Below are 24,462 nucleotides of genomic sequence, written 5' to 3'. Positions count from 1 at the left end.
TTACAGTATGCAGGAAAGATTGGAGCAGATTTGTACTTACTAGGTATAAAACATACTTGTCTGCTGAAACACCCTTCCTTTCCCTCAGACTGAGTAGGGAAGCATGGCTGCTCAACTAAGAAGGCCGAGATCTTATTCCTCCCTGGTAAGAAAAATTAGGTAAACTTCCTTCTTCCACATATGCTCACAGGGACACAGTCAGTGTGGAGAACTACCTCTCCTCTTCCTTGAATTCTAGACAGAAGTGCCACAAAACTTTACTTTTTCCACACTGCAGAGGCAAAGTCAACCTACTAAAAGTTCTTTCCCCTACTGCTTCAATAAATACTAAGGGCAGGGGGTGGGGAGAGAGCAGGGAGAAGGGGAGGGAAGAGGGAAGAAGGGGAAGCCTCCTATATTAAATACATGAACTGTCGTCAGGACTTTCAGGAGACAGTAACAGAACAGGTTGCTGCGTACCACTCCCTGTAAGGAAATTAATCTAGGTTGCAACACTGCAGTCTGCAATCATCAGTAGACTCAAAGATAAAACCATAATAATAACACTTTTTCAAAGGTTCTGGTTCTTAGAACTTTGAGGACTAGAGAAACTCTTTGCTAGTTTTGATTTCAGAAACTGAAATCTGCAGCAAGCCAGTCTCCATGAGAGCAAAATTCTGATTGACAGACATCCTACAGTCTGCTGAAAGGCCAGTGAGTCTAAGAAAACTAAACAAGATCTCAGGGTAGGCCAGAACATACAGTGTGAAACAACATATAAAAGTTGAGAAAGAAATGGAAGGCAAAGTGGGGAAAAAAAGGCCAGAAAGAAGCTTTGGCAGAGCTCCTGGGGATATTTATATTATAAAAGACATACTGAAAGAATGAAAACTGGCAGAAAAACCTTTAAAAAACATTAAGGTATATTGACACACAAATTATAAGTAAAATGCTGGTACTGAAGAGACTAGCAAAAAATAAAACTGTTCTATATTCATTAACAAACCAACAGAGAAGGCAGAATCAGATCCAGTATAATCTTTTCTTCAGGATATTCTGAAAGCACTCAAAGGTGTAAGAACGAGGAAGATAAACAAAACTAATTTTACAAAAGATTAAAATATGCATAAAAGTGCTATAAGGCAGTATATTAATCTCTAAAACCAAACTATAACCTTTCTGAAACATCTCAACATTACAAAAAGACACTAAGATTAAAAACTTAAGAAATTGTATCATAGTAAAAACAGTAGCAGAAATGTGACTTGCAAATTTTTAACAGCCGAAATGAAAGCAAAAAGTACTGAAAGTTTGCTTATTAACTACAGCTGTATCTGAAGACAAGGCAAGAAAGAATGCAAGATATTTCTCTTTAGAGAAACTCCCTAACATTTTCTAAAGCAAATAAATATAGGATACAGCTATCTTCTTCACTGATACAGGCTTTGCAAAACAAACTCTTCTAACTGCAGTGAGTCATGAAATCCAGCCAAAATTTGTCTTTTTAAGAGTACGAATGAAAATGTAGGACCAAATAGCTGTTCAGGATAAATTTCATCAAGAAACTAGAGATGGCAGCAAAGTCTCAAGCTATCAACTGAGAGTAAGAGAAAAAGTTAAATGAAAAAGAAAGTTCTGAATAATTCTTACGAGCTTTTTTCAAACAGTAAGCACTTCAAGTCATTTTCTCTTATTCAAGCAGTGATTAAGAAAATGAAAACCCATTAGAAAGAACAGGCAAAAACCACAGTAAGGCTTCATTTTTAAATGCAATCACTTCACAGATAGTTTTTAGCACATATCAGAAAACACATTTTAGAACAGGTTTCAATAAAATATGCATGTTAAAATCTACCGTGTATCGATATTCTCAGAAGTACAACACTAATTTCTGAATGTTCCAGCCGTGTATCTGAAACCACATTTCAGAAAGGTATTATTCTTATGCTTTTCCATGTCTTTGCTACTGTAACAAATACTGAAAAGTTGGGTATAGGCTGAGTTTCAGGAAGAGAATTTTCCACTCCTATTTTTCTGCAACACGTTAGATTTTAAAAGATACATTAGCAATATAGCAAACTAAACCCTATTCTGAAAAACAACAAATATTCATAGAAAGAATCACAGAAGTTTTGCAAAGTGATCTCATCTTTCTGCTGAATTGCATTCCTGAGAACACTCTAAAATTCTACACTCTGGGTTTGCTGTTTAATCCTAAAATGAAAGAATTCCCAAGACATTGAAAAGTGCTCTCTCAACAACAATGAATAGCTGAGTTACTCACAACTAAGGATACTATCCCAACCAACAGTTCTGCTACATATTTTGCCTGGCTATTGACTGGGCCCTGTTCTCAGAACTGCCCTGTCAGCCCATGCCCAGTGGCAGCTGCTACTCACTCACCCGTGCTTGGAATATTCACTCAAATTGGGAAGCACATATTCAAGTCCTTCCCTAACACACAGCACCTGAAAAAGCACTCACCAGGCTAGAAGATATCCAAAACAAGGGTATTCCCAACACTCCCTGCTGATGTTTTATGGAATCATTTCATATTCACCAGATCACTAAGGGAAAACAAGCATCCATGATGATCATACTCAATAAGCAAAAAATCTCCATCTCATTCCCAGTCCTTATTCTGAGAGAATTGCATGTATTTCATACACACAACACAGTGAAACGAACTCTACAGCCAGCAATCTATTTGGAAACATCCCTAACCAGCAGAGCAAAGAGACAATTCAGACTTTTGAAAACTTCAAACAACTAAGAAACTAAGAATCCAAGAAAGAAGATACATCTGCAAGAGCTGGGAAAGTATCCTATCTCAATGGCAGCTATGAAGTCTTGAATACTTTCCAACTGGAAGTGCCTTCAGCTGACAAAAAAAACTGACACACTTGAGATCTAAGATTAGCAAAAGAGCTCTTGATATTTTAAGCACCCTGTTTACTTTATGCTTTTAAAGATAACTGAACCTTACATGCTGGACATCCGAGAAACCCAGACAACAGGTAACCATTTTTTCCACAGAGGAAAAAGTTAATAAATAAATAAATAAAAATCTTAATCTAATAGCTGTAACTGAGCAAAACAGTTTTGTCTGACCTTCAGTTTTGAAAACCCCTTTTGTTGCTTTCACCTTTGTAGCACTGAAGCTCTGGAATTAAGATGCCTGCAGGAACACACTAAGGAAGAGATTATCTCTAGTTTGGGGGCTGTAGAAAGGAAAACAGTGTTTTCTGTAAGCAGAAGCTGGTACTTTTCAATCTAAACTTGATCTACATATACTAACACAGAAATTAAAAAAAATAAATAAAAGAAAAACAAAAACTCAAGTACTTTAATTGAAACAAGTTCTTCATCAATGCAATACATTTTAAATTTAGGTTTAGACAAAACAAAATCTGAAAAAAAGGTAGCTCAGGAAAATTTTGATTTTGAATTTCTTGAATTTTCCAAAATATGCTATCAGTACTTTTGCACATAATCAAAAGGAGAAGAACTCAAACATTAAGCATGCTTGTGGTTCAGAGTATATCCAATCACTAATATTCAAGCCCCAAAGGACGCAACAAAAGACATGCACACTTAAAGAGCATCTAACCGTGTTGTAAGCTAATATGCTTCAGAGTTAACTCAACTATTAAAAAAATTAAATCCCCCAGATTTACAGTTGCCTTACTGACTTTAATTTGACCCTATTATGTATTCAATTTAAATCCTAAATGAGGTGAGATCCTGACATAAGGTTAGTGCTTGATTTTAAACACAGGGAATGTTTGTGTGCATAGAAGGAAGGAAGAAGCAAATTAACAATATAAAAGCAACTGCTAGGGAGGTTCAACTAAGTGTGTTGATAATTGTTAACTTGCAACTTTTTTTAATAAAATAAAAATAAAATAAAAATTAAAAAACAAAAAATAAAAAATAAAATAAAAATAAAAAATAAAAATAAAAATAAAATAAAATAAAAATAAAAATAAAAATAAAATAAAAATAAAATAAAAATAAAATAAAAATAAAATAAAAATAAAATAAAAATAAAATAAAAATAAAATAAAAATAAAATAAAAATAAAATAAAAATCTCTTTCCCTTTTCTCCTCCCCTTTCCTTACTATTTTCTGGATTATTGACTCCAAACTCTTGCATGCAATCTTCCTGCTTATCATGCAAAAAAGCCAAACATGCTTTAAAAATCAACAACAAAGCATTTTATGACATGGCCTTAGTAGTTCATTGTTGTCAACTGTGAAGGGAGGGGCCCTGCACATCATCTCTCTCTCCATCCCTATTTCTTCTACCTTGAGCTAGCCTTGACTATACTGGAGGTCTAATCAAGCCAGTGAAAACAGCAGAATAACCCATTCAACAAGTAAATATTCATGTAATGCACCTACCTTATATAGATCAGACACAAGCTAAGGCTGGGACAGAGGAAGTATGGTTCATGCAGGGCATGGAAGCACATCAAGAGAGGAAGACTTCCCTCTTTCAGCAGCCGCAAACTTAGTTCAGCTCACATCACAAAATTGCACTAATATACTCCCACAGTGCCTCCCATGGGGGTAAAATAGGACAAAGGCTACTACTACCACATTTACAGAATCTACAGACCAGCTACAACTTGATATGGCTCTCCTTCAGGAATCAAAATATACCTAAACTGGTTGCAGGATTACACAGATGCAGGATTTCACCTCAGTTCCCACCCTGGTTAGCTGCTTTGCAGCTAGACCAGCGCTGACCAGACAGATGTCTTCTCTAAACCTATCTGAACCCAACCTATCTGGTCCTGCTGGATTCAAGTTCAACAATGGCAAACTTAAAGACCTCCACAAAGATCTGCTCTTTTCCAGGAAAAGTTACTAGGTCAGATCAGTACTGATGCAAGAAAGATCTTATCAGTGAAATATATAATTCCCTAATTTTTTTTTTGTAATCTTCCCAGGCTACCCTCACCCCACCTTCTATCTCACCTTTTTCTAACCAGTGAGAGGGGGATGAAGGGGTGGTTTGGAGAATGGAATTTAAGGTTATCTTACTTGCTGCTTCACTGCTCCTTTCATATACTGGTATATAGATCCCTTTAATCGAGTGTACATTGGTGCTTTCCCACTGTCCAGAACTGATCCATATCAGGAACAACATCTGGAGCCAAAAAAGAACAGGGGGAAAGTGGGCAGCTGACAACTCCATTTGTAGCAACAGCTGCAGGATTTCCCTGCAGCAGGGTGGAAGCAATAGGAGACCCTTTTGGTTGGCTTCTCTAAAACAAAATTGGTAGAATAAAGAAGATAGAGAAGATAAAGGAACACGTCTGAAGATCTTGTCAGGAAGAGTTAAACTTCCCTTTAGGAGAAATATTAAGAACATTTTTCTTTTTGTTTGTGTGGTGGTTTTTTCCTTTTGTGTTTTGTTTGGTTGGTTTGTTTGTTTTTGTTTCCCTCTGCAAAGAGCAATACAGTACTCCATCAAAAAGGCAGAAGAATTGAGGAGAAGTTTCAGGGTGACAAAAAACAATGAACGGGGCGGGGGAACCACCCTCGTAAAGGCTTTTTTAAAACAAACAAATAAAACAACAACTCTAATACTGGGAAAGTCCATAACAAATCCTGAAGGCACAAAAGAAAAAAGGATACTTTACGTATACACCTAGGAAGGCATTTGGAAACAGATTTCATAAAGTTCTGAATATCTTAAATGCCACTGTACCTGAGAAGCCTCAGTCTCACTACAGCTAAGACTTTTCCTTACCCCCAGAGCTCTTTGGATCAAAAATTTCCAAATGTGAACTACCTTTCAAGCCCTGGTAACAGTGAGTTTAAATGAAGCCAGGAGTTATCTAAGAATCTTGTGTTCCCCATAAAAGGCACACTTTAAAATTGTAAGGTTTTCTCAATCTCTGCTACAGCATAACTGACACTTAGAACTCCTTTTTCAACCTATCTGAAAATGCTTTCTAAACAACTGGACTGAAACAGGACATATTTTGTACCAGTTTAAATGCCCATATGGAACTTACACCCCACCTTTTACTTCTAAAAATTTTGTTCAGAGACAAGTTCATTACAGCTTTCTTAATTTACATATCCTAGGAAATATATGCAATATTAAATGCTAGGAGTAACTGCTTATGTCCACACTATCCAGAAAATAAAATGTGGATGTCAGTCAAAAATGAAATCAGAGTACTCACAGGCAGTTACATATGCCATGGGGAAGGCAAAGAAACAAGTGAAGGAGCCAAGTGAAAATCTATTTAATCAAATGCTATTTAGAAAACCTCTGGTGAAAGGAAAATATACAAGAACTTGAGGGGCACACAATGAACTTTTTAAGTGTGTAAGAACTATGTATCACATACAAATGTCTTCACATGGTGAAGATATGTTTTAACTATTGGTTTCTGAAAAAGCTAAGTCAATATAGAAATGGACAAAATATTAACAATACAAGAATCCTGACAAATCCTAAGCCTGGAAGGAAAGTACAGCCCCACTGTTCTTTGAATATTGCAAGACAGAAAGTATGTAGGTAAGAAGGCTACCTCTTCTTACCCTATTCTACCAAAAAGGTATGAAAGTAAAAGAGCAAGGCACTTTTTAACCAAGGGAGGGTTACTTCTGCCATTTGAGCGGAAGTTTGAGAATACATTAGCCCTTTTAGTCCTAAATTTATCTTAACAGTTTTCTAGTTGTTTCTCTGAAAAGACACCTTTGCTTCTCATACAAGCTGAAGATAAAAATTAAATCCTCATTATACTGCGAAGATGTTTTATGGTCAAGCTCTGAAAATTATTCCAAACCTTATTTAGCTGTTTCCATCTAGAAAAAAGATATTGGTAAGATATTGGTAAGAACGCAGCTCAAACACTAGTAACATTATCACAGCTGAAACGCCAAAGCTTGCTGTGCACTTCTGTTTCTGACAAGGGAGGCATTCGTTTTACCAATAGACATCTCCCAAGAAACATTTTAACTCACTCTGAATACAGTAGAAGTTTATTAAAAGAAATTCCAAACTTGACACTCTCTCCCCACACTAGGTAACCTCTTACATGCTTGTGTGATATATGCAAATAAAAAGGGTTTCTTGGGATTCATTTGGTGGGCATATTAGCTGATTAGTATACTATCTTAAGACACTAGTCTAACTTTTTAAATTACTAGGAAATATAATTCTGGCCATGCATGTAATATATCCTGTACAAACATTTTCATGCTGTATATTAAAAAAATACTCATGCCTGGAAAAAGGAGAATTCATAAAGAGTTATTTTTATTACCTCCATAATTTGGCATAAAATACCCACTTCTAACAACAACCACTTTTAATTCTGAAGTCACCATTCTTTAGATGGCACATTAAGTTGACTACAGGTTTTTAAAAGTCATCTTTGGAAACATCATACCAGGGTTAACACTACTCAATTATCTTCCATTGTCATGACATCCATATAACAGATTATAAAAAGGCCACCGCATCAGACACAGGGAGCTAAGTAGGTGAGTAGCTGTTGACACAAAATATGGGCCTTTTCTTTCCCTAATATTTCTTTATCCTGAAGCATTTGATCTCAAGCATTGTGTCTGAATTTACATGATTATCAGGGATCAGTTAGGTCCTAAAGCCTAGCCCCTCTTCTTGAAGGCAAAGTTTCACACTATTTTACTAAAAAGATCAAACTCTTAACCTAGCAAATCTTCAAGACAAGGTATTTGTCCAGCAACTTCTCACAGACAGCTGCTCCAGAATCTCAGCAGTAAATAGGTCCAAAATCTTCCAGTTTTCAGCCTCAAATTACTCAGGACTAGTCTGCACACATTTGTTCATCTGCTCTTACCTTCGAGGGCTTCCTTCTCTTGGGTGTTTAAGCACAAAAACATATTTGCAAAACCCTTGCACAATCTTTCTTAGTTTGCATTTTCCTAGGTTAAGTTCCTTCAAACTTGCCTCTTAAGCAAGTCTCTACTTTTCCATCATTACAGTTATCTTGTTCACATCATAGGGATGTGAACTTTAAGAATGCAGCCGCTTATCAAAACAACACTAGAAAAAGCCACACAAATGGAAAGGAGTACTGATTAAAATGTTGTACTCTGCAACTAGGTATATTAATTCTACTGTGTTCAGCTACAGTTGAACCTCTTAAGTAGACAGAACCTCTTACGAGAAACAGGTCACTATTACAGTTAAAATCCATAGCAGAATAACTTAGCTAAGGAGATATTCTAGCAACTCTACACTTCAAATAACGTACTATTATTTTCCTGAAGCAACGCACATTATGACCTCATGCTTAAATCAAATATTCATTATGATCTGTTATTCTGAAACCCTGTAACACAGAAAACAGATGAGAATGTTTTATTAGTACAATCGTACTTCACACAGTACTAATAAACTCAAAAGCTAAACTAGACAAACCACTTTCCAAACCCCAGAGAAGTTGCCTTTTCCCTCTCCCCTTTCCAAAGAGTGAGTACATAACACAGCTGTTCCACATTTTCATTTTGTTTGTCAAAATTATACCCAAGTTATTTGAATTGGTTTTACTGGAAGTGCAAAATGTCCATAGTGTACTAGAGAAAAAGTGCATTTGAGAGTAAATGGTATTCTTATTCCTGTGCTGAGAAAATGGAGGCAACAATGGAAAACACTGAAACCATACTTTTGGATAGTTTTGTTATCACTATATTTAAAATTATTAAATTATGTATTGGACAAGGAATCCATGAGCTTTCTCCTCCCTTTCCTAAACACACCCAGCCTGGGGCACAAACCCAAAGCTTCTCCACCTCAAGGTAATAGCTTAGGATGAAACTGCAACACCACCCTCTTGTCTGACTTCAGTGGGATACAAGCACACTCTGATGCAAGAAAAGAAATTCCATCTGACTTTCCACCCCAAGACCTTGCATCCTACCCTCACATCTCCTGCAAAGTTCCAGCAGCACTGGGAGGCTGCAGAGAGAGTAACACTTGCAGGTTCTAAGCACTTTAACTCCTCTTTACTAGATGGAAGAGCCCAAGTAGAGAGAATCATCATCCCATCGCAGGGGAAGGAGGGATGAAAACAAACTAAAATCATAAGTGTGCAGTGCAGAAAAGGACTACACTGAACCCAGTCATATTGCAGAGGAGTGGTTAGTAGGTCAAGAGAGGTTCTCCCCTGCCTCTACTCTGCCCTGGTGAGACCCCATCTGGAATATTGTGTCATTGTGTCCAGTTCTGGGCCCCTCAGTTCAAGGACAGGAACTGCTGGAGAGAGTCCAGCGCAGGGCAACAAAGATGATTAAGGGAGTGGAGCATCTCCCTTATGAGGAAAGGCTGAGGGAGCTGGGTCTCTTTAGCTTGGAGAAGAGGAGACTGAGGGGTGACCTTATTAATGTTTACAAATATATAAAGGGTGAGTGTCAGGAGGATGGAGCCAGGCTCTTCTCGGTGACATCCAATGGTAAGACAAGGGGTAATGAGTTCAAACTGGAACACAAGAGGTTCCATTTAAATTTGAGAAGAAACTTCTCAGTAAGGGTAACAGAACACTGGAACAGGCTGCCCAGGGGGGCTGTGGAGTCTCCTACTCTGGAGACATTCAAAACCCGCCTGGACACCTTCCTGCATAGCCTCATGCAGGTGTTCCTGCTCTGGCAGGAGGGATTGGACTAGATGATCTTTGAGGTCCCTTCCAATCCCTAACATTCTGTGATTCTGTGAAAGCAACAACAGTATTGGCACCAATCATCACATTACACTTTGGTATTAAAAATATCAACAACTGCACTGCTACTATGCACAATGACTGTACATATACATGGTTCACAAATGGAAGAGAAAATTACAAAAATTTACAGTTTAAGTTACTATTGACATGAAGACTAATTATTTCAATTGAGATCAATGCCCTTTTTAACACAAACTTCTATCAACGTTATCACATAGTATTTACAACTTAAAAATTTGAAAAAATTTTTAAGCAGCCTCCAATCCTATTGTTAGAAAGGTAAGACAATCTTTAGGGTACTCCTCTAATGCTAACAAAAAACAACATGAATTCTAAGAGGTATGGAAACTCAAAACTACATTATATAAACTAAAGTCCTTGCAGAACAAGGACCCTATCATAAAAGCCATGCTTTGGTCTTCTACATTCAACATAAATAGGCATTCTCTCTGGCATAAAGAAAACCACTGAGTATATGAAGCTCCCATGATAAATTCAGAAAAGTATTCACCTCAGATGAATACCCAAGAAGCTTCAGCTATACACCTACTAAGTTTTCTAAGCTACTCAATGCATTCTGAATGAAAATTTTAATTTAAAAAAATAAAGAAGTACACTTAGGACTATTATCTGTGAACTGTCAATCAAATGGCTTAAATATCGAGCTCGTATACTTCTCAACCAACATACAGCGAGAATATTTTCGAAGTTACCTAGAAGCAATTTGGAAAAAAAAAAAAAAAGGCACACCTGTGATTTTTATCACTGCCAGTTATCTTCAGCCAAGTCTGAAGACAAGACAGTAACCTAAACATAACACGTCTGGTAAGGTAAAACTGCATGACTACTCTTAGTCTCACAAATGACACTTTTAAAAGTTTAACAAGAAATTGGGGTTATTATTCCAATTTTTATCTCTATATAGATTTCAGTAATGGAAAGGCATACTGGAAATATGTGCAAATGAAGATTTCCCCTAATTTTTTCCCCGAAGGAAACATGAACTAGAACTTCTCTCTATGACTCCTGGCCTTTCTTTTCTCCTGCACCTATTCAAAATGAAAAATGCATGCTTGCAGAACTTAAACACATTAAATGCCACATAATAAACAGTTTATCACTGTCATTCCAATCAATTCATTCATATACTACTGCACTGTAGTTATTCCACACGCCAGCACACCAAAAGCTATTATCACTGCATTTACACAAAGTAAGTGTTATCAGTTTATTTTATTTAAAAGCATTTAAAGTTTATCCTAAAGATCAGAGTATGCCTCAACACACTGGACCACACACTCACAGATAAGAAACTATTGCCTTATTTCTCTAGTAAATTGTATGAGAACTTTGGGACTTCTCTTAGACTAACTATTCATTTTACAGGCAAAGATCTTTCCCACACCTTTTGTGAAAATACCTTTTACTACCTCAAATGACAGCGGTAACTACCTATTTAGGAAAGATAAATTACACATTTTAATATTTCATGGGTCTGAAACGCAAATTAGGGCCAGATGTGCTATTTGCAAGAACCAAATTGCTGGATCAATCAATAATAAATCATAGGGACATGCAGACATTTAGTGAATGTTTCACTGGAAGATGTTTAGCAAGATGCATACATAGCAAGTCAAAGCAAATTTACAGCAGCTTTCCTCCAGTTGTTTAAAGACAGGTAAGGTGGTACCCAAAATCTGTAAGCTAAATAAAGATGCTGCAGCCCTGCTTCCCTGGAAGTCACCTGTGTAGTATTGCAAAGAAACAGGAATACTAATACACCTCTGCATTAAACTGTGTATTTATTTTAAATGTTTTTTTTTTGTTTTTTTTTTTTTTTTTTTTTCAGAAGACTGATGTGACATCTGTGCGGAAAAGCCTGAATAATCACAATGAGTTATCAACCCTTCACACCATCACTGCTATTTTCAGTGATCCACCCTGTTTTTGCTACAGTGCTCTTGGTTCATTATGCTACTGTGATTCAATATTTATCTGTTAGATGTGTGTTACATCACAACACCATCTATACTACCTAAATCTCACATGGAACTTCTGTTGCTAATACCTAAACCACAGTTTTTGAGCTCTCTCTTCAAAATTCTCCAATCAGAAAGCAAAATGTCATTCGAGATGTGCAAACAGTCTGGACCCCTGTGAAACGTCCATTCTCTAAAAGGGCGTGCGGTCATGCAAAATCACCGCACCTTTTTTCTAACGGTAATCAGGTATGAATAAAATAGTGTGTGAACTGCAGTGGTGAGCATAAAACCACTCATGAAAGGACTGTACCAAAAATTGTCTTCAAAACATGTTTAATAACAGAATTTTGTTTCTCAGCTACAGAAGCTCCTCACCAACAACCAGCACTAAGCTAAAGCAATTGCTTACCATTTAGGACAGCCGATAAGGCCCTTAAAGCTCAATATTTTCAAAAGTTGTTTCTGTTAAGAGAGAGGTAGTAATACCTTGAGAAATGACAGAACTGAGTGCTGAAACTTCTGCTGACAACAAAGTCACCTGTCAAGTCCAAAGCTAGCATTTTAGTATGATCCTGAGGAAAGATTATTTCTAAAATATTTTTAGGTCTAGCTTTGAAAGTAGACAGCACTTGATATATACTGAAAAGCATTATGGTGGAGAGCAGACAAGAGAACACATGCAGAAAAAAATATTTGTTTACAATCAAAACACAGTGAACAATTTTCCTTCGAAAATTCATTGTCAGGAAGAAAAAACTGCAAACACTTGAGCAGTGTCACTACAAAGGTTTCTAAAGCAATCTCAGCTTTGGAGTCAGAAACATATAGAAAATTCGGAAGTCACAATATTGCTACATCTTTCCTGCCCATTTTGCAATACCAACACAACTACAGAAAATATGTGAAAGATGACAAATAAATAAAAAAATTATTTTGAAACCGGACAGTCACAAAAACATGAGCGGGGGGAAGGGAGTTCAGCTTTAATTCTTTATCTGGGGGATTCTATGCATTTTCTTGGTGTGATTACAAAGACTGAGACTTGAACTGTCATTTTCAACCACACTACAACAGTGGTAACTTGAAACAGGCAACTGGGGAACGCTAGCAACTATCTCACCTCCTAGGTTTGATACAAGCCTCGACCATCGGTTTAGCAGCAGTTGCATAATAAGACTCAAAAGGCCAAACACTCCTACTGCCTTACACATCTCTATTTCCACACGAATGACAGTGGAGCGAAAAATCTGGATGAAAACCGAGCACTACCCGAGTATCACTAGTACTGCCACTAACAAGCTGGTTATTATGCAGCAAAGAAGAGGAAAACCCAACACCTGGTGCACAAATATGCAGACACCCAGTGAATAGGTGGATCTACAGAGAGATATCTTCCCTTTCCCTTCCCCAATAGGCAATCCTTGATGGGTGTGCCAGGAATGGGATATAGGGGGGAGGAGAAGAAAAGGGGTGGGAAGTGGTTGCCGCTTGCTGCAGCCAGCCTGAGTGATGGTTAGGTTGTTAATCATGGTGGCTGAGGAACCATGGGGTCACTGCTCCCCCGTCCGCCTCCCGTGTAATGAGGGAGGTGGGCAGCGCGGCGGAGGCACTCGCCGTGTCACCGCCACCAGGCAAGGGGGGGACCCGGACCCCGCACCGCTCACACGGACCCGCTGGCGGCGGCGACTCAGGTGGGTGCCGAGCAGAGCATCCCTCTCCCCCCGTGCCCGGCAGGAGGGGCCGGGCACGGGGGCACCGCCGCCCCCCTCCCCCGCTCTGCCCGGTGGAGCACACGCCCGCCCTGCCCTGCCCTGCCCGCCTCCCGCTCCCCGCGGGACTCACTTGCCGATCACCTCGCAGAGCTCGTACACGTCTTCGAACAGCACGTCGTCGTCGGCCATGGTCCGGGCGGGGGGGTGCTTAGCCCGAGAGGCGGCGGCCCCAGGGAAGGGGGGCGGGAGGGAGGGAGGAATGGGGAGCGGGGGGGGCCGCGGGCACGGTCCTCGCCGCGCGGCGCGCTCCCCTGCCGGTCAGCGCCAACCGCCACCACCACGGTAAATCCCAGCCGCTACAGCAGCTCCCGCCGCCGCCACCTTCCTGGGGCGCCGCCGCCGCCCGCCCGGGGGCCCCCGCGGCCGCGCCGGGACTCCCCGCTCCTCCTCCCGCGGGCCGCAGCCGCCGCTCCCCGCGCGTGTCACACACTCTGCGACCCCACCTTCCTCCGCCCCCCACCCCCCTCCCGCCCCCTCCCTCCCCCTCTCAGCCGGCTACTCCCCAGCAGCAGCGGGCGGGCAGCTCCGGCTAGCGGGGCGCTGCGAGGTCCATGGAGGGGTCGGCGCGGCGGCGAGAGGGGCCGGCGGCAGGCGGCAGCGCCGACTCGCTCCTTCGCCGAGCGGCCGGCCGCGCGCTCCCGGCCGGGAGGGCTTGGGGGGGGGGGGGCGGATGCGCGCGCCGGGAGGGAGGATAATAGTGGGAGGGGGAGGGGCGGGGAGCTGCAGGCGCGGCCGTTGATTGCGCTCCCAGGCGCGAGGAGGAGAAGCAGCAGCGGCGGCGCCGCGATAGGCGCTCGCTTTACTGGAGGGCGGGCGCGCGCTCCCAGCCGCCGTCACGCAAAGCCGTCACGGCGCGCGGGGGCGGGTGCCGGGGCGCGCGGCGGGGCGCGCGCGCGCCGGCAGGCCGAGCAGGCGCGGCACGCACGCACGCGGGAGGCTGCGTTCGCTTCCGCTCTCTTTCTCTCCACCCCTCCCCCCATAGCCCCGCCAGAAGCGCGCGCGGGGCCACGCCCACCATCCGTTTGGGGGGTCGGGAGGGAGGCGGGGGGGCGATCGCGCTGGTGTACGCAGGCGCGGGCTGGGATGACGTCATGGCATGGGGAGGGGGTCGGCGGCAGCGGTGCGTGAGGGCGCGGCCGGGCCGGGCCGAGCGGCGCTCAGGTACCGACCTGCCTCGTCCTCCGCTGCTGCCCGCCAGCTGAGCACCAGCGGCTCGCCCGGGGCCGACGGCATAAGGACCGGCGGCCCCGCATGCTGAGGCCGCGGGGTGCGGGGGAGCGCGGCCTTGGAGCTGGGGGGCGGGGGAGAGAGAGGGGGACCGGCCGCTCTGTCGCTGGGACGCGAAGGCCGCTGCTTAGGTAAAGAGTGGGGTGTTTCAGCTGCACGCACGCGTGGTCTCTGGTGAGTGGCGTCTCTTCTCGTTTTCACGATCTGGACTGCGGTAATAAAGAACCTCAGAACAAAACTGGGCTTGTAGAGCTTTGTCCAGGGTTGGGTGAAGTGCCTTTTTTTGTTTTTACCCAAGAGGTTGTAAGTATTTTCTGGCGCACAATTTGAAACTTCATTGTTATTAGGAAAAGAGTAATCTTATTAGCCCTAAAAGCGGTGAATTAAAAGAACATTTTGGTAGTGCTCTTAGGTACACTCCTCCAGTTGCGCAAGTAACCGAGGGCTGTCGTTTCTCTTAATAGCTACTTTAAAACAATGTCTGAGACATCTGGTGAATTTTAAAACACTTAAGTACTTTCCTGATATATTGTGTTCCATGATCTTTAACATGTTGCACAGAAAACTGTATATGAAATATACATGTTGCAAATATGTAGTTGCAAGTGTGTGCTTTTCCAAGTTTTGAATTAGATGGCTTGTAAAAGAAAGCAAAGTTCTTTTGAAGAAATTAAGTCAGGAACAGTTGCAGTTTACAAAGCATTTATTTTTGGCAAAGTACTTTAGCACACATGCAACTTCTTAAAACTCATTAACAAAGGTAAATTACACACTTGTTCCCCATACACAGAAAGAACCTGTCAAAGCAGAATTATCTGATGAAATGGTGTAAAGGTTGGCTTTAAAATGCAGAGCTGATGACTCTTCACCAAGAACACCTTGTTCCTGTCTCCAGACAAATTAAAAAGAAAAAAATCCTGAAAAGCCATTAAAATAATTACATGTATCTTCTCCACAATGGCACCATATAAGTTGAGACATTGCTGCGAAGCTGTGCTCTGTGCCATACAAACCTTTAAAAATACTTAAACATCATCTGCTGTTTGGTATACAAACAAAAAGCCAACATGTTAAGAGTGATCCCTAAATTTCACACAGCTAAACTTGTGGGCAGCCATTTTTTCCTTTTGCCAGACAGACCTCCCAGTAGTAAATTTTACAATATGAGTGAGTATTCACTTATGTTGAGCAGAAATTGCCATCTGACTATATCCGATGATGCCGCTAGAAGCTAACAAGAAAAACTGGTGACAAAACGCATGAGGAAGAAAAATGCTCGTAACAGTTCCCTTCCCCAGCTGAGGCAAATGCTTTGGCCGCTCTAGTGCGTCACTTCACAGAGGTCTCGCCGCCTTCTGGATGCCAAGTGCTGAGAGTCACACAAGGCCACATCACCCGGGTGTGACAGTCCAAACCGAAAACAAGGAATACCAAGCATGATACATGAGGGGCTTTGAGCCAAAATGCTGTAATAGGACAAACTCTTTAAGAACTTTGGAAGGCAGTTGGGTCCATTTTAGCATGGCACAGCACATAAACATGGTTTCCTGCTAATGGATGGGGTCTCAGAGCACAGGTTGGAGAGTTAAGAGTTATTGTGTGTGAAGGTGATTTCTTGGAACATGCTGAACAAGATGGGCTTTCCCCAAGAGAGGTGGTTCACTCCCCAGCATCTAACCTACCTGAAGGGCACTCCTACCTTCCAGTAAGGAGAGTAGCAGCCGCTTTTTTTTGTTCTTTCCATTCTGGAGCAAAGACGACACGTTAGGGCAGCTATAGCATTCATTGCTTAGGCTGGCAAGAAGCAAGGTAAATCTATCAAAGCCTACAGACGTGCCAGTAGTCTACATTCCATGCAGGGGGAAAGCAAAAACAGGTGCTACCTACCGTTAGAGTTGTATGAGAAGAATCTGTCTGGACTAGGATTTGTGTGTAGATCTGTATCATGAAAAGTTGCACACTGAACCAGCAAAAGCAGCAAGGATACCACTACATCAGCAATTACTAGAACAAATGAGAACTACGCTGTAACTAATCTTAGTTTCAGATTGAATGGGCTCAAGAAAATAAGAGTGTTAGTTTGCCAAGTTTGTCAGCAGCCAATACCCAACTCACAGAAGCGATGCATACACAGATATGTTCGTGATTGTGAATTTCAGTTTGAAAGTAGTCATTCCCTTTCCCAGGCAGGCATTACTGATTTTTGCCCAGGTATCCAATACAAATCTTATAGATTTTGGGTTTAATTTAAAAGCTTAAGGTTAAATTAGGAAATACACGCATCTAACATCTCATTAAAATGTATGTAACAGTAATGTTTGGAATACAAGCAGAAGAAACTTTACACTTGAGACCTAGAGTGATTTATTTGTAAAGATAATGGTTGGTCTGAAAACAGTTCAGGGCATCAGTTGTTTCAGGGCTGGGAGTGGGATTTCTTCATTTGGAAACAGGAAGAAAAATTCACTGACTCTTCCTAGTAAGCAAATGCTTTACAATCTGTAGAAGCCCTCCCCAAACCACTGCATGTGTTGGAGCTGACTGTCTGTCAGATTCTGAACTGCCAGGTTCATGTGGTGTATTTTTAGGCAAACCAATATTGTTGTTTTAATTTAAAAGTTTATTTTAAAGCCCTAAGAAATAGCTGATTGTGGACTTGGGCACAAGAAAACACATTTCTTACAATTTATGTGGGTTTGAAGATTTATTTGGCTGTGGTCTTCTCAGGCTGTGCACACGCTCTCTGCACACTGTTGGTGAGCCACAGGGCAGGTAAGTTGTTAAAAGGTTGTTGATGGAACAACATATCAGTTACATACAAACAGCCTTTATAGTGTTTTCATTTAAAAGCGTGATGTAAAAGGTATGTGATGATAAACAAGAAATTTTAAGGGGTTGACAGTGTTTTGTAATCCAGAAGATGTGGGAAGCACCAAATTCTGTGCCTCAGATGTCAAGTATGATAGGGCCCCAGGTACTCTTGTCTGTAACCAACCTATTAATTCACCCCCTCTTACAAAGTTTGATGATGATACTGGCACTGGAGATTAGTATGAACTGTTTGTACTTCATGAGAGAGAATATTGGAGTCCTACCAGATTTCTGACAAACTGTGTCATATTGCTTAGGAGTGCAAATTCTGTGAACTGAAAATAGTTCATATTTTGGGCAATAGAAGTGTATTTTAGTTGCACTGAAAAGAGACAATGTTTTGATTACAACAGCCACAGACATTTTCAATCCTTGTAAAAAATGTCAGTCAAAAGAAACCCCCAAAAGCCGTCAGCCAACCCTCAATAAGTCCGAATAACTTCTTACAGAAGTATGTGATTAAATCAGCTTGGAACTCTGTGGTGTGGCAGAGCAGCCTGCAGCTGCAGAGTTCAGGTGTAGCACAGTACACAAGTTGTGCCACACCGTAATTGCAGAGTCCATGTTTCACACGAATGCGTGTCTCAACAGGTGAATGATGTTTGTCTAGGAAGATAAATGTCCAACTGCATTTTTTCCTTAGTGGAGGTGTTTTGGTTTGTTTTGTTTTGGTTTTGTTTTGGGGTTTTGTTTTGGTTTTGGTTTGGTTTTTTTTTTTATGTTACTCCATGGTGTCAGTTCTCCATTGTTCAATGAGAAGTGGACTTTTCACTGCCACCCTTCCTCACGGAAGGCACTATCAGGTCTCTGTCTTTTCCGCAGCCCCCTATCTTCAAAGGGCAGTTGGAGCTTATCTCTGGTATCCGTACCTTGCCCCCGTCTAATTCTATTGAAATTGACCCACAGGTTCAAAAGTTCTTGGGAAAGATACAGGCATGTACCTGTAGGTGAACACGGCAAAGCATAAACATGATTTCCTCAAGCAACCAGCCAAGAGCTACCTCTTTTGAATGAGGGATTCTTCTTCACAGCCCTTCAGATATGGTGACCACATTCCCTTCACCAGACACTCAATTCACACTCACCCGACCACCCAGCTGGGAGACAGTGCCAGATCAAGTAATCAGCCAGGTCTTGGTCAAGGAATGGTAAAGGAGAAAGTCGTGTTCCTTGTCTGTAATTAGACCCCAGTCATAATTAAGCATGAATTACACTAACACTACTGAAGATAGGTAGTAAACTAAAGCAAAGTTGAGCCTATCTATTACTGCCAAAGAAGCTCATGGTCACCCTTCAAAATCAGTTTCCAAATAAGTAACAGTCCCATATAGGAACAGCTGCCAATGTCAAAAGGGAGAGGAAGACTTAAAAACTACACTAATGCCTACTTGAGTTTCTTTTTTAGATATTTCTTGCCATTCTGTTTTTTCTTTACTTTGTCTGTGTACTCTGTACCTGTGAACAATCTTGATTGGATTACTGGAGATGCTTATTTCTTCTTTCCAGTTGCTGTTTTTCCTCATTGATGGGTGTGGATTAAATAATATGAATTGTGGAGGAAAACTCCCCGTGATCCTTTTATTGAATCTTTTTTTAAATTTAAACGATCTTACAAGATGTACAGAGGATAAAGCTAGGTAATCAAAGCAATGCAAAATTCTGATTATCTTTTAATCCTTACCATAAACAGAAGTTTATAACTACATGCTACAGTCATGTACCTATATATAAAAAATAATTAACAACCACATAATAAGGACAATATCAAAATGCTGTGTACTAGCACTGAAACAAAAAACAAACAAACAACCCCCACACAAACACACATTTATGTATTCCTTTCATGTCTTTCTTTTCTTCTCTCTTGCATTTCTCACCCTCCTATCTTTTGTAGAAGCTCTTTGGAGTAGATGGGTGCCACCCTAATAGATATAATAGAAACACCAGAAGGGCCCCACAAAGCAGAGTAAGTGCTTGAAGGAACTTAGGTGTAGATAAATGGCAAGGGAATCCTCATCTACTCTGACCCTGTTGTGGGGGACTACGGTGGGTCCGTGGATTCTCTGACAGAGGGCATGGGAACAGAAATTAGTCTTGAAGATGTTGGGGCCTACCCATGAGAAAGATGGGAGTAAAGGAGTATCAGGAGATGTTAGGGATGTACCCCTGAGAGAGAAGGGAGTAAAAGAGCAACATTGATGATAGCAAAAATAGCCAATGAGATGTTACTGCTGTAACTTGTAACCAATAGTGAAGAGACACATGAATTGGTAAAACTGTATAAAAATGCACTTGTGGCAATAAGTGGCATCTACTACTTTCATCCTGGAAGAACTTGGTCTATGTCATTTGTCCGTCTCAACCGTGACACCCTGTGTGATGCTGAGCTTGTAACTGGCAGTTGCGGCTCTGGAAAGAACCCTCATACTCACTCTGACAGTTCTCTGAAACCATTACCACAGGGTGCAGTGGCCATCAAAAAAAACCAACAAAATATTGAGCATATCAGGACAGGCGTGAACACAAGGCAGAAGGTGACATTTTGTCTCCATATAAAGCTCTGGTGCACCCACAGCTGGATGGCTGGGACATTTCAGACCTCCTCGTCTCCAGAAGGACACAAGGGAGTTTGCAAAGGAATTAGAGAGAGAAGGGCAATGAAAATAAACCAGGGATGAGCCATCTGCATTGCCAGGAGACAGCAAAAGGCTGGGACTTGTCAGTGTGCAGAGGAGACACCTGGGGTAGAATATGGTTGAGGTTTACAAAATCATGAAGGTGGTAGATAAGGTGAAGGCAGAACTGTTATTCACCAAATCCTGCAACACTAAAATGAAGGGACATGCAGTAAAACAGGTAGGAAGGAGGTAGGAAGGTAGTTTAAGACAGGTAAATGAAAGTACTTTTTTTTTTTTTTTAATATACACATGCACTGGACAGTGAACTTTGAGAACTTGCTTCTACAGGAGACTGTGGGCACCAATAGCAGGTTTAAAAAGGAACTAGACCATTTTAGGGATGACACATGATTATAAACAAATAACTGGAAGGAATAGGCAAGGGTGTCCCACGGAGCTTCACTAATACAACAAATGTAGATGCTGGAGAAGTGGGAGGGCAACTGACTTCAGATTGTGGCTAGGCTTTCAGGCACTTTCTAAACTTTCTCCTACTGCCACTGTTCTGTTTTCATTTTTAAAGCTGTAAATACAGTCTTTCACTACAAATTATGTAGTCAACATCTCCACATTTGGGGAAATCACAGGAGTCGCATACCTGGAATGCAAAGAATATTCTTACCCTGGAAGGCCACATTATTGATCTCAGTCTATCCCATTGGGTAAGTAGAGCCAGGTGGACCCGTCAGAGCATTTACTATATTCTCAACCTCCTAGTTTCATCCTGTGGTTCATTTTTCATTCCCAAATTTGTCCTTTACTTTTTCCTCATTTTACCACAAATGTATTTTCCAAACCCTATTTATGGGATTTGAGATACCTATTTTTTCTTACTGCATTTCCCAGATCACTATTTCTGTTAGTGTTCAGTAGTACAATCCAAAAACTGACAAGGCTTGCAGTTGAAGACTCCTAAGACACAGCTATGGCTTTATCACTTATTCTATAGCCTCAAGGTAAGCCAAGCCTACCACATTTTATAACTTCAGAAAAGAATACTAATTCTGTAAATAATTATTTGCCAAGTGTTCTGTATTCCTCCTTGTCATCCATCTGTTTTCCTTTTCCTCCTCGTTCTCTCAGCCAATTTTTTTTTTTCCCAGATGGGGTATAGCTCCACAGAAGAGAGCAAACCGGGCTCTGCTTGGCCATTTAATTACTTCCCACTTACTTACTTCTCCCTTTCTTATCCTTTCCCTTTCTGAGGTTTTATGCTGACACTGCATGATTATTCATGCCCAAACTTCAAGACACTTTTATCCTTCAAGAATGCAATTGAAGGGTTTAGTATCGACTTCCTGATTCGGACTGGTCAGGTTACCATTGAGAAAGCTTCTTGTAAATCTTTTGCCTAGTATAATTCATAGATTGTTTGCAACAGATCTTTGAAATTTAGCAGACAAAAGGTCCCAGAGGGAAAAGATGTATGCTTTTCCATGTCCCACGAAATTCTATTCAGGTCTGACACAGGGAGAAACTGGTAGAAAAATATCCGTTTCTCCTGTGGCTTATGTTGGCAGCAACACTCTGGCAGTCACCCAAGGGGACCGGCCATGGGCATTCCTGTCCCAGGCCGCATCCACTGCACACAGCATTGTGCTGGGAGTCTCACACACTCTGGCTGTAGCTAAAAAGCTGTTGCGAAAGTCAAGTTTGGAGACCGCAGAGACAGAAAACCAAACTGTGCTCTCTAATAGCTCTCTCTAAACCCATTACATAGCATCTCTTTGATCTCTGCCTTCCCAGGCTTAAGGGCACCCATATTTTGGAGACATTTGAGCCTTACTTCCCTGATGATCACCTGTGCACTGTATATGATCTGACTCTCTTTCAGCAGAGATTTTTACAAGTGGGTTGGGGCATTTTCCTTTAGGAGGAAAAAAATACTTCCACAAATGCAAAACGTTTTTTCTCTGGGAAAAGTCATTGGTGTACTTTATGTGAGACTAGGTCAGGCTTGAGACCATGTAAGGAACCTGAAGGTACACAGGACTATGAGACCTGATAAGACGCATGTGCAGGTCCTGAGGGAACTGACAAATGAAGTTGCTAAGGCTCTATCCATTGTATTTGACAAGTTGTGGCAGTGCAGTGAAGTTCCCACAGACTGGAAAGGGAGAAACATCTTTAAAAAAGGGAAAAAAGGAAGACCTGGGAACCTACAGGCCAGTCGTCTCTCTGTGCCCGACAAGATCATGGAGCAGATCGTCCTGGAAACATATGGTGAGTCACATGGAAAATAAAGAGGTTATTAGTGACAGCCAATATGGCTTCACTAAGGGCAAATCGTGCCTGACAAATTTGGTGGTCTTCTATGATGGGATTACAGCGTTGGTGGATGAGGGAAGAGCCACTGATATAATCTACCTTGACTTGGGCAAAGCATTTGACATTGTCCCACACAATATCCTTGTCACTAAATTGGAGAGACATGAATCTAACAGATGGACCACCCATGGATAAGGAATTGGCTGCATGGTGGCACTCAAAATGTTATGGTCAATGGCTCAGTGTCCGAGTGGAGACCAGTGATGAGTGACATTCCTCAGGGGCTGGTGTGGGACTGGAACTAATATATTTGTCAGTGACATGGACAGTGGGACTGAGTGCACCCTCAGCAACTTTGCTGATGACATCAAGCTGTGTGGTGCAGTCAACACGCTGGAGGGAGGGATGCCATCCAGAGGGACCTTGACAGGCTTGAGAGGTGGGCCCATCTGAACCTCATGGTTCTGAACCACATGGGCTGAATGCAAGGTCCTCCACAGAGGTTAGGGCAATCTGAAGCACAAATACAGGCTGGGAAGAGAATGGATTGAGAAATCCTGAGGAGAAGGACTTGGGAACGTTGGTTGAAGAGAAGCTCAACGTGAGCTGACAATGTGCACTTACAGCCCAGAAAGTCAACGGTATCCTGGGCTGCATCAAAAGACTTGTGGCCAGCAGGTCAAGGAAGGTGATTTTCCCTCTCTACTCTGCTCTGTTGAAAACCCACCTGGCGTCCCACCTCCAGCTCTGGGGCCCCCATACAAGAATGACATGAACCTGTTGGAGAGGGTCTGGAGGAGGGCCTTGAAGATGATGAGAGGGCTGGAGCACCTCTCCTATTAAGACAGGCTGAGAGAGTTTGGGCTGTTCCACCTGGAGAAGAGAAGGTTCTGAAGAGACCTTATAGCAGCCTATGAAGTACCTAAAAAGGGCCTACAACAAAGCTGGAGGGGGACTTTTTACAAGGGCATGTGGTGATAGCACAAGGGGTAATGGCTTTAAACTGAAAGAGTGTACATTTAGATTAGATATAAGGAAGAAATTCTTCACCGTGAGGGTGGTGAGGCACTGCAACAGGTTTCCCAGAGAAGTTGCGGATCCCCCATACCCGGAAGTTCTCAAGGCCAGATTGGATGGGGCTTTGAGCAACACGGTCCAGTGGAAGGTGTTGCTGGCCATGGCAGGGGGGTTGGAACTAGATGATCTTTAAGGTGCCTTCCAACCCAAACCATTCTGTGATTCTATGATCTTCAGGTCTACTGCCCTATTTGCTCTCACTATTAGGATGTCAATGGAGAATGTAACAGAAGGGAGGAAGAAGTAGGAGAAAGATCTTGATCTTAGGACAGGAGATTGACACACAGGTGAACAGATTGTTATTTACCTTATAGTGAAGTGTGGTCCCTGGTAATGCTTTGCTCACTTTTTATACATGAGGCCAATATGCATAGCTTCAGGTTGTTTTGGCCATCAGTACTTATCTGGAAACAAGAGTTTGCTCCCAGTTTTCTCACAGCTCCATGTGTACAGCAACATCAAACACATCTCTCTGCTCCATCACTAGTGTAACATCCATATGTTATCATAGGAGCAGAGGAAAAACAAGGATCATAAAAATATATAAGCACTTTTTAAAGAACTGCAGTTGCAATGAATAGCTATTCTTTCTTAATATGTATTTTGTGAATCAGCAGCTCCTAATCAGAAACTCTGTCTGTCTGATGCTGGTGATACCTTTAGCACAAGCTACACAGCAACATCTAGCAGAACTAAATTCTGAAGATTGTATTTTTACTGTAAATTAAGAAGGACAGAGCTTTAGGAGTAATTATGTTTTCTGTGGAAAGAGCCAAAACCAACACTTTTTGGTGAATTCTAAATAATTTCTTCTTTGGTCATTCTGGAGATGGGCTCGGGATGAATGTATTGACTTCTTTAGAAGGAATGTATGAA

The 24,462-nt window shown here is 41.6% G+C and overlaps 1 protein-coding gene and 1 long non-coding RNA gene across 12 annotated transcripts in view; one reads left to right on the top strand and one right to left on the bottom strand.

Annotated features, from left to right (window-relative positions):
• CASK (calcium/calmodulin dependent serine protein kinase) overlaps positions 1 to 14,151 on the bottom strand; it is a 210,326-nt gene extending 196,175 nt beyond the window's left edge. For 3 of the 10 annotated variants that reach the window (XM_065069876.1, XM_065069915.1, XM_065069942.1), the window contains exon 1: positions 13,536 to 14,148. In XM_065069876.1, coding sequence (XP_064925948.1) covers positions 13,536 to 13,594 — 59 coding nt within the window. In that variant the 5' untranslated portion in view covers positions 13,595 to 14,148. Of the gene's footprint in view, positions 1 to 13,535 lie in introns of all 10 variants that reach the window. The other 7 variants (XM_065069882.1, XM_065069924.1, XM_065069896.1 and 4 more) reach the window with 4 other exon arrangements.
• The window catches only part of LOC110358189 (uncharacterized), a 73,980-nt gene continuing 62,669 nt past the window's right edge, over positions 13,152 to 24,462 (top strand). The window contains exon 1 of one of the 2 annotated variants that reach the window (XR_002412358.2): positions 13,152 to 13,384. This is a non-coding gene — a long non-coding RNA (uncharacterized LOC110358189). Of the gene's footprint in view, positions 13,385 to 14,143; positions 14,867 to 24,462 lie in introns of those variants that run through there. The other variant, XR_002412359.2, reaches the window with a different exon arrangement.

The sequence above is a fragment of the Columba livia genome, chromosome 1 (genome assembly GCF_036013475.1).
Source record: "Columba livia isolate bColLiv1 breed racing homer chromosome 1, bColLiv1.pat.W.v2, whole genome shotgun sequence".
NCBI lineage: Eukaryota > Metazoa > Chordata > Aves > Columbiformes > Columbidae > Columba > Columba livia.
The sequence above is the reverse complement of the archived record's forward strand: the minus strand, read 5'-3'. Positions and strand labels throughout refer to the sequence as shown.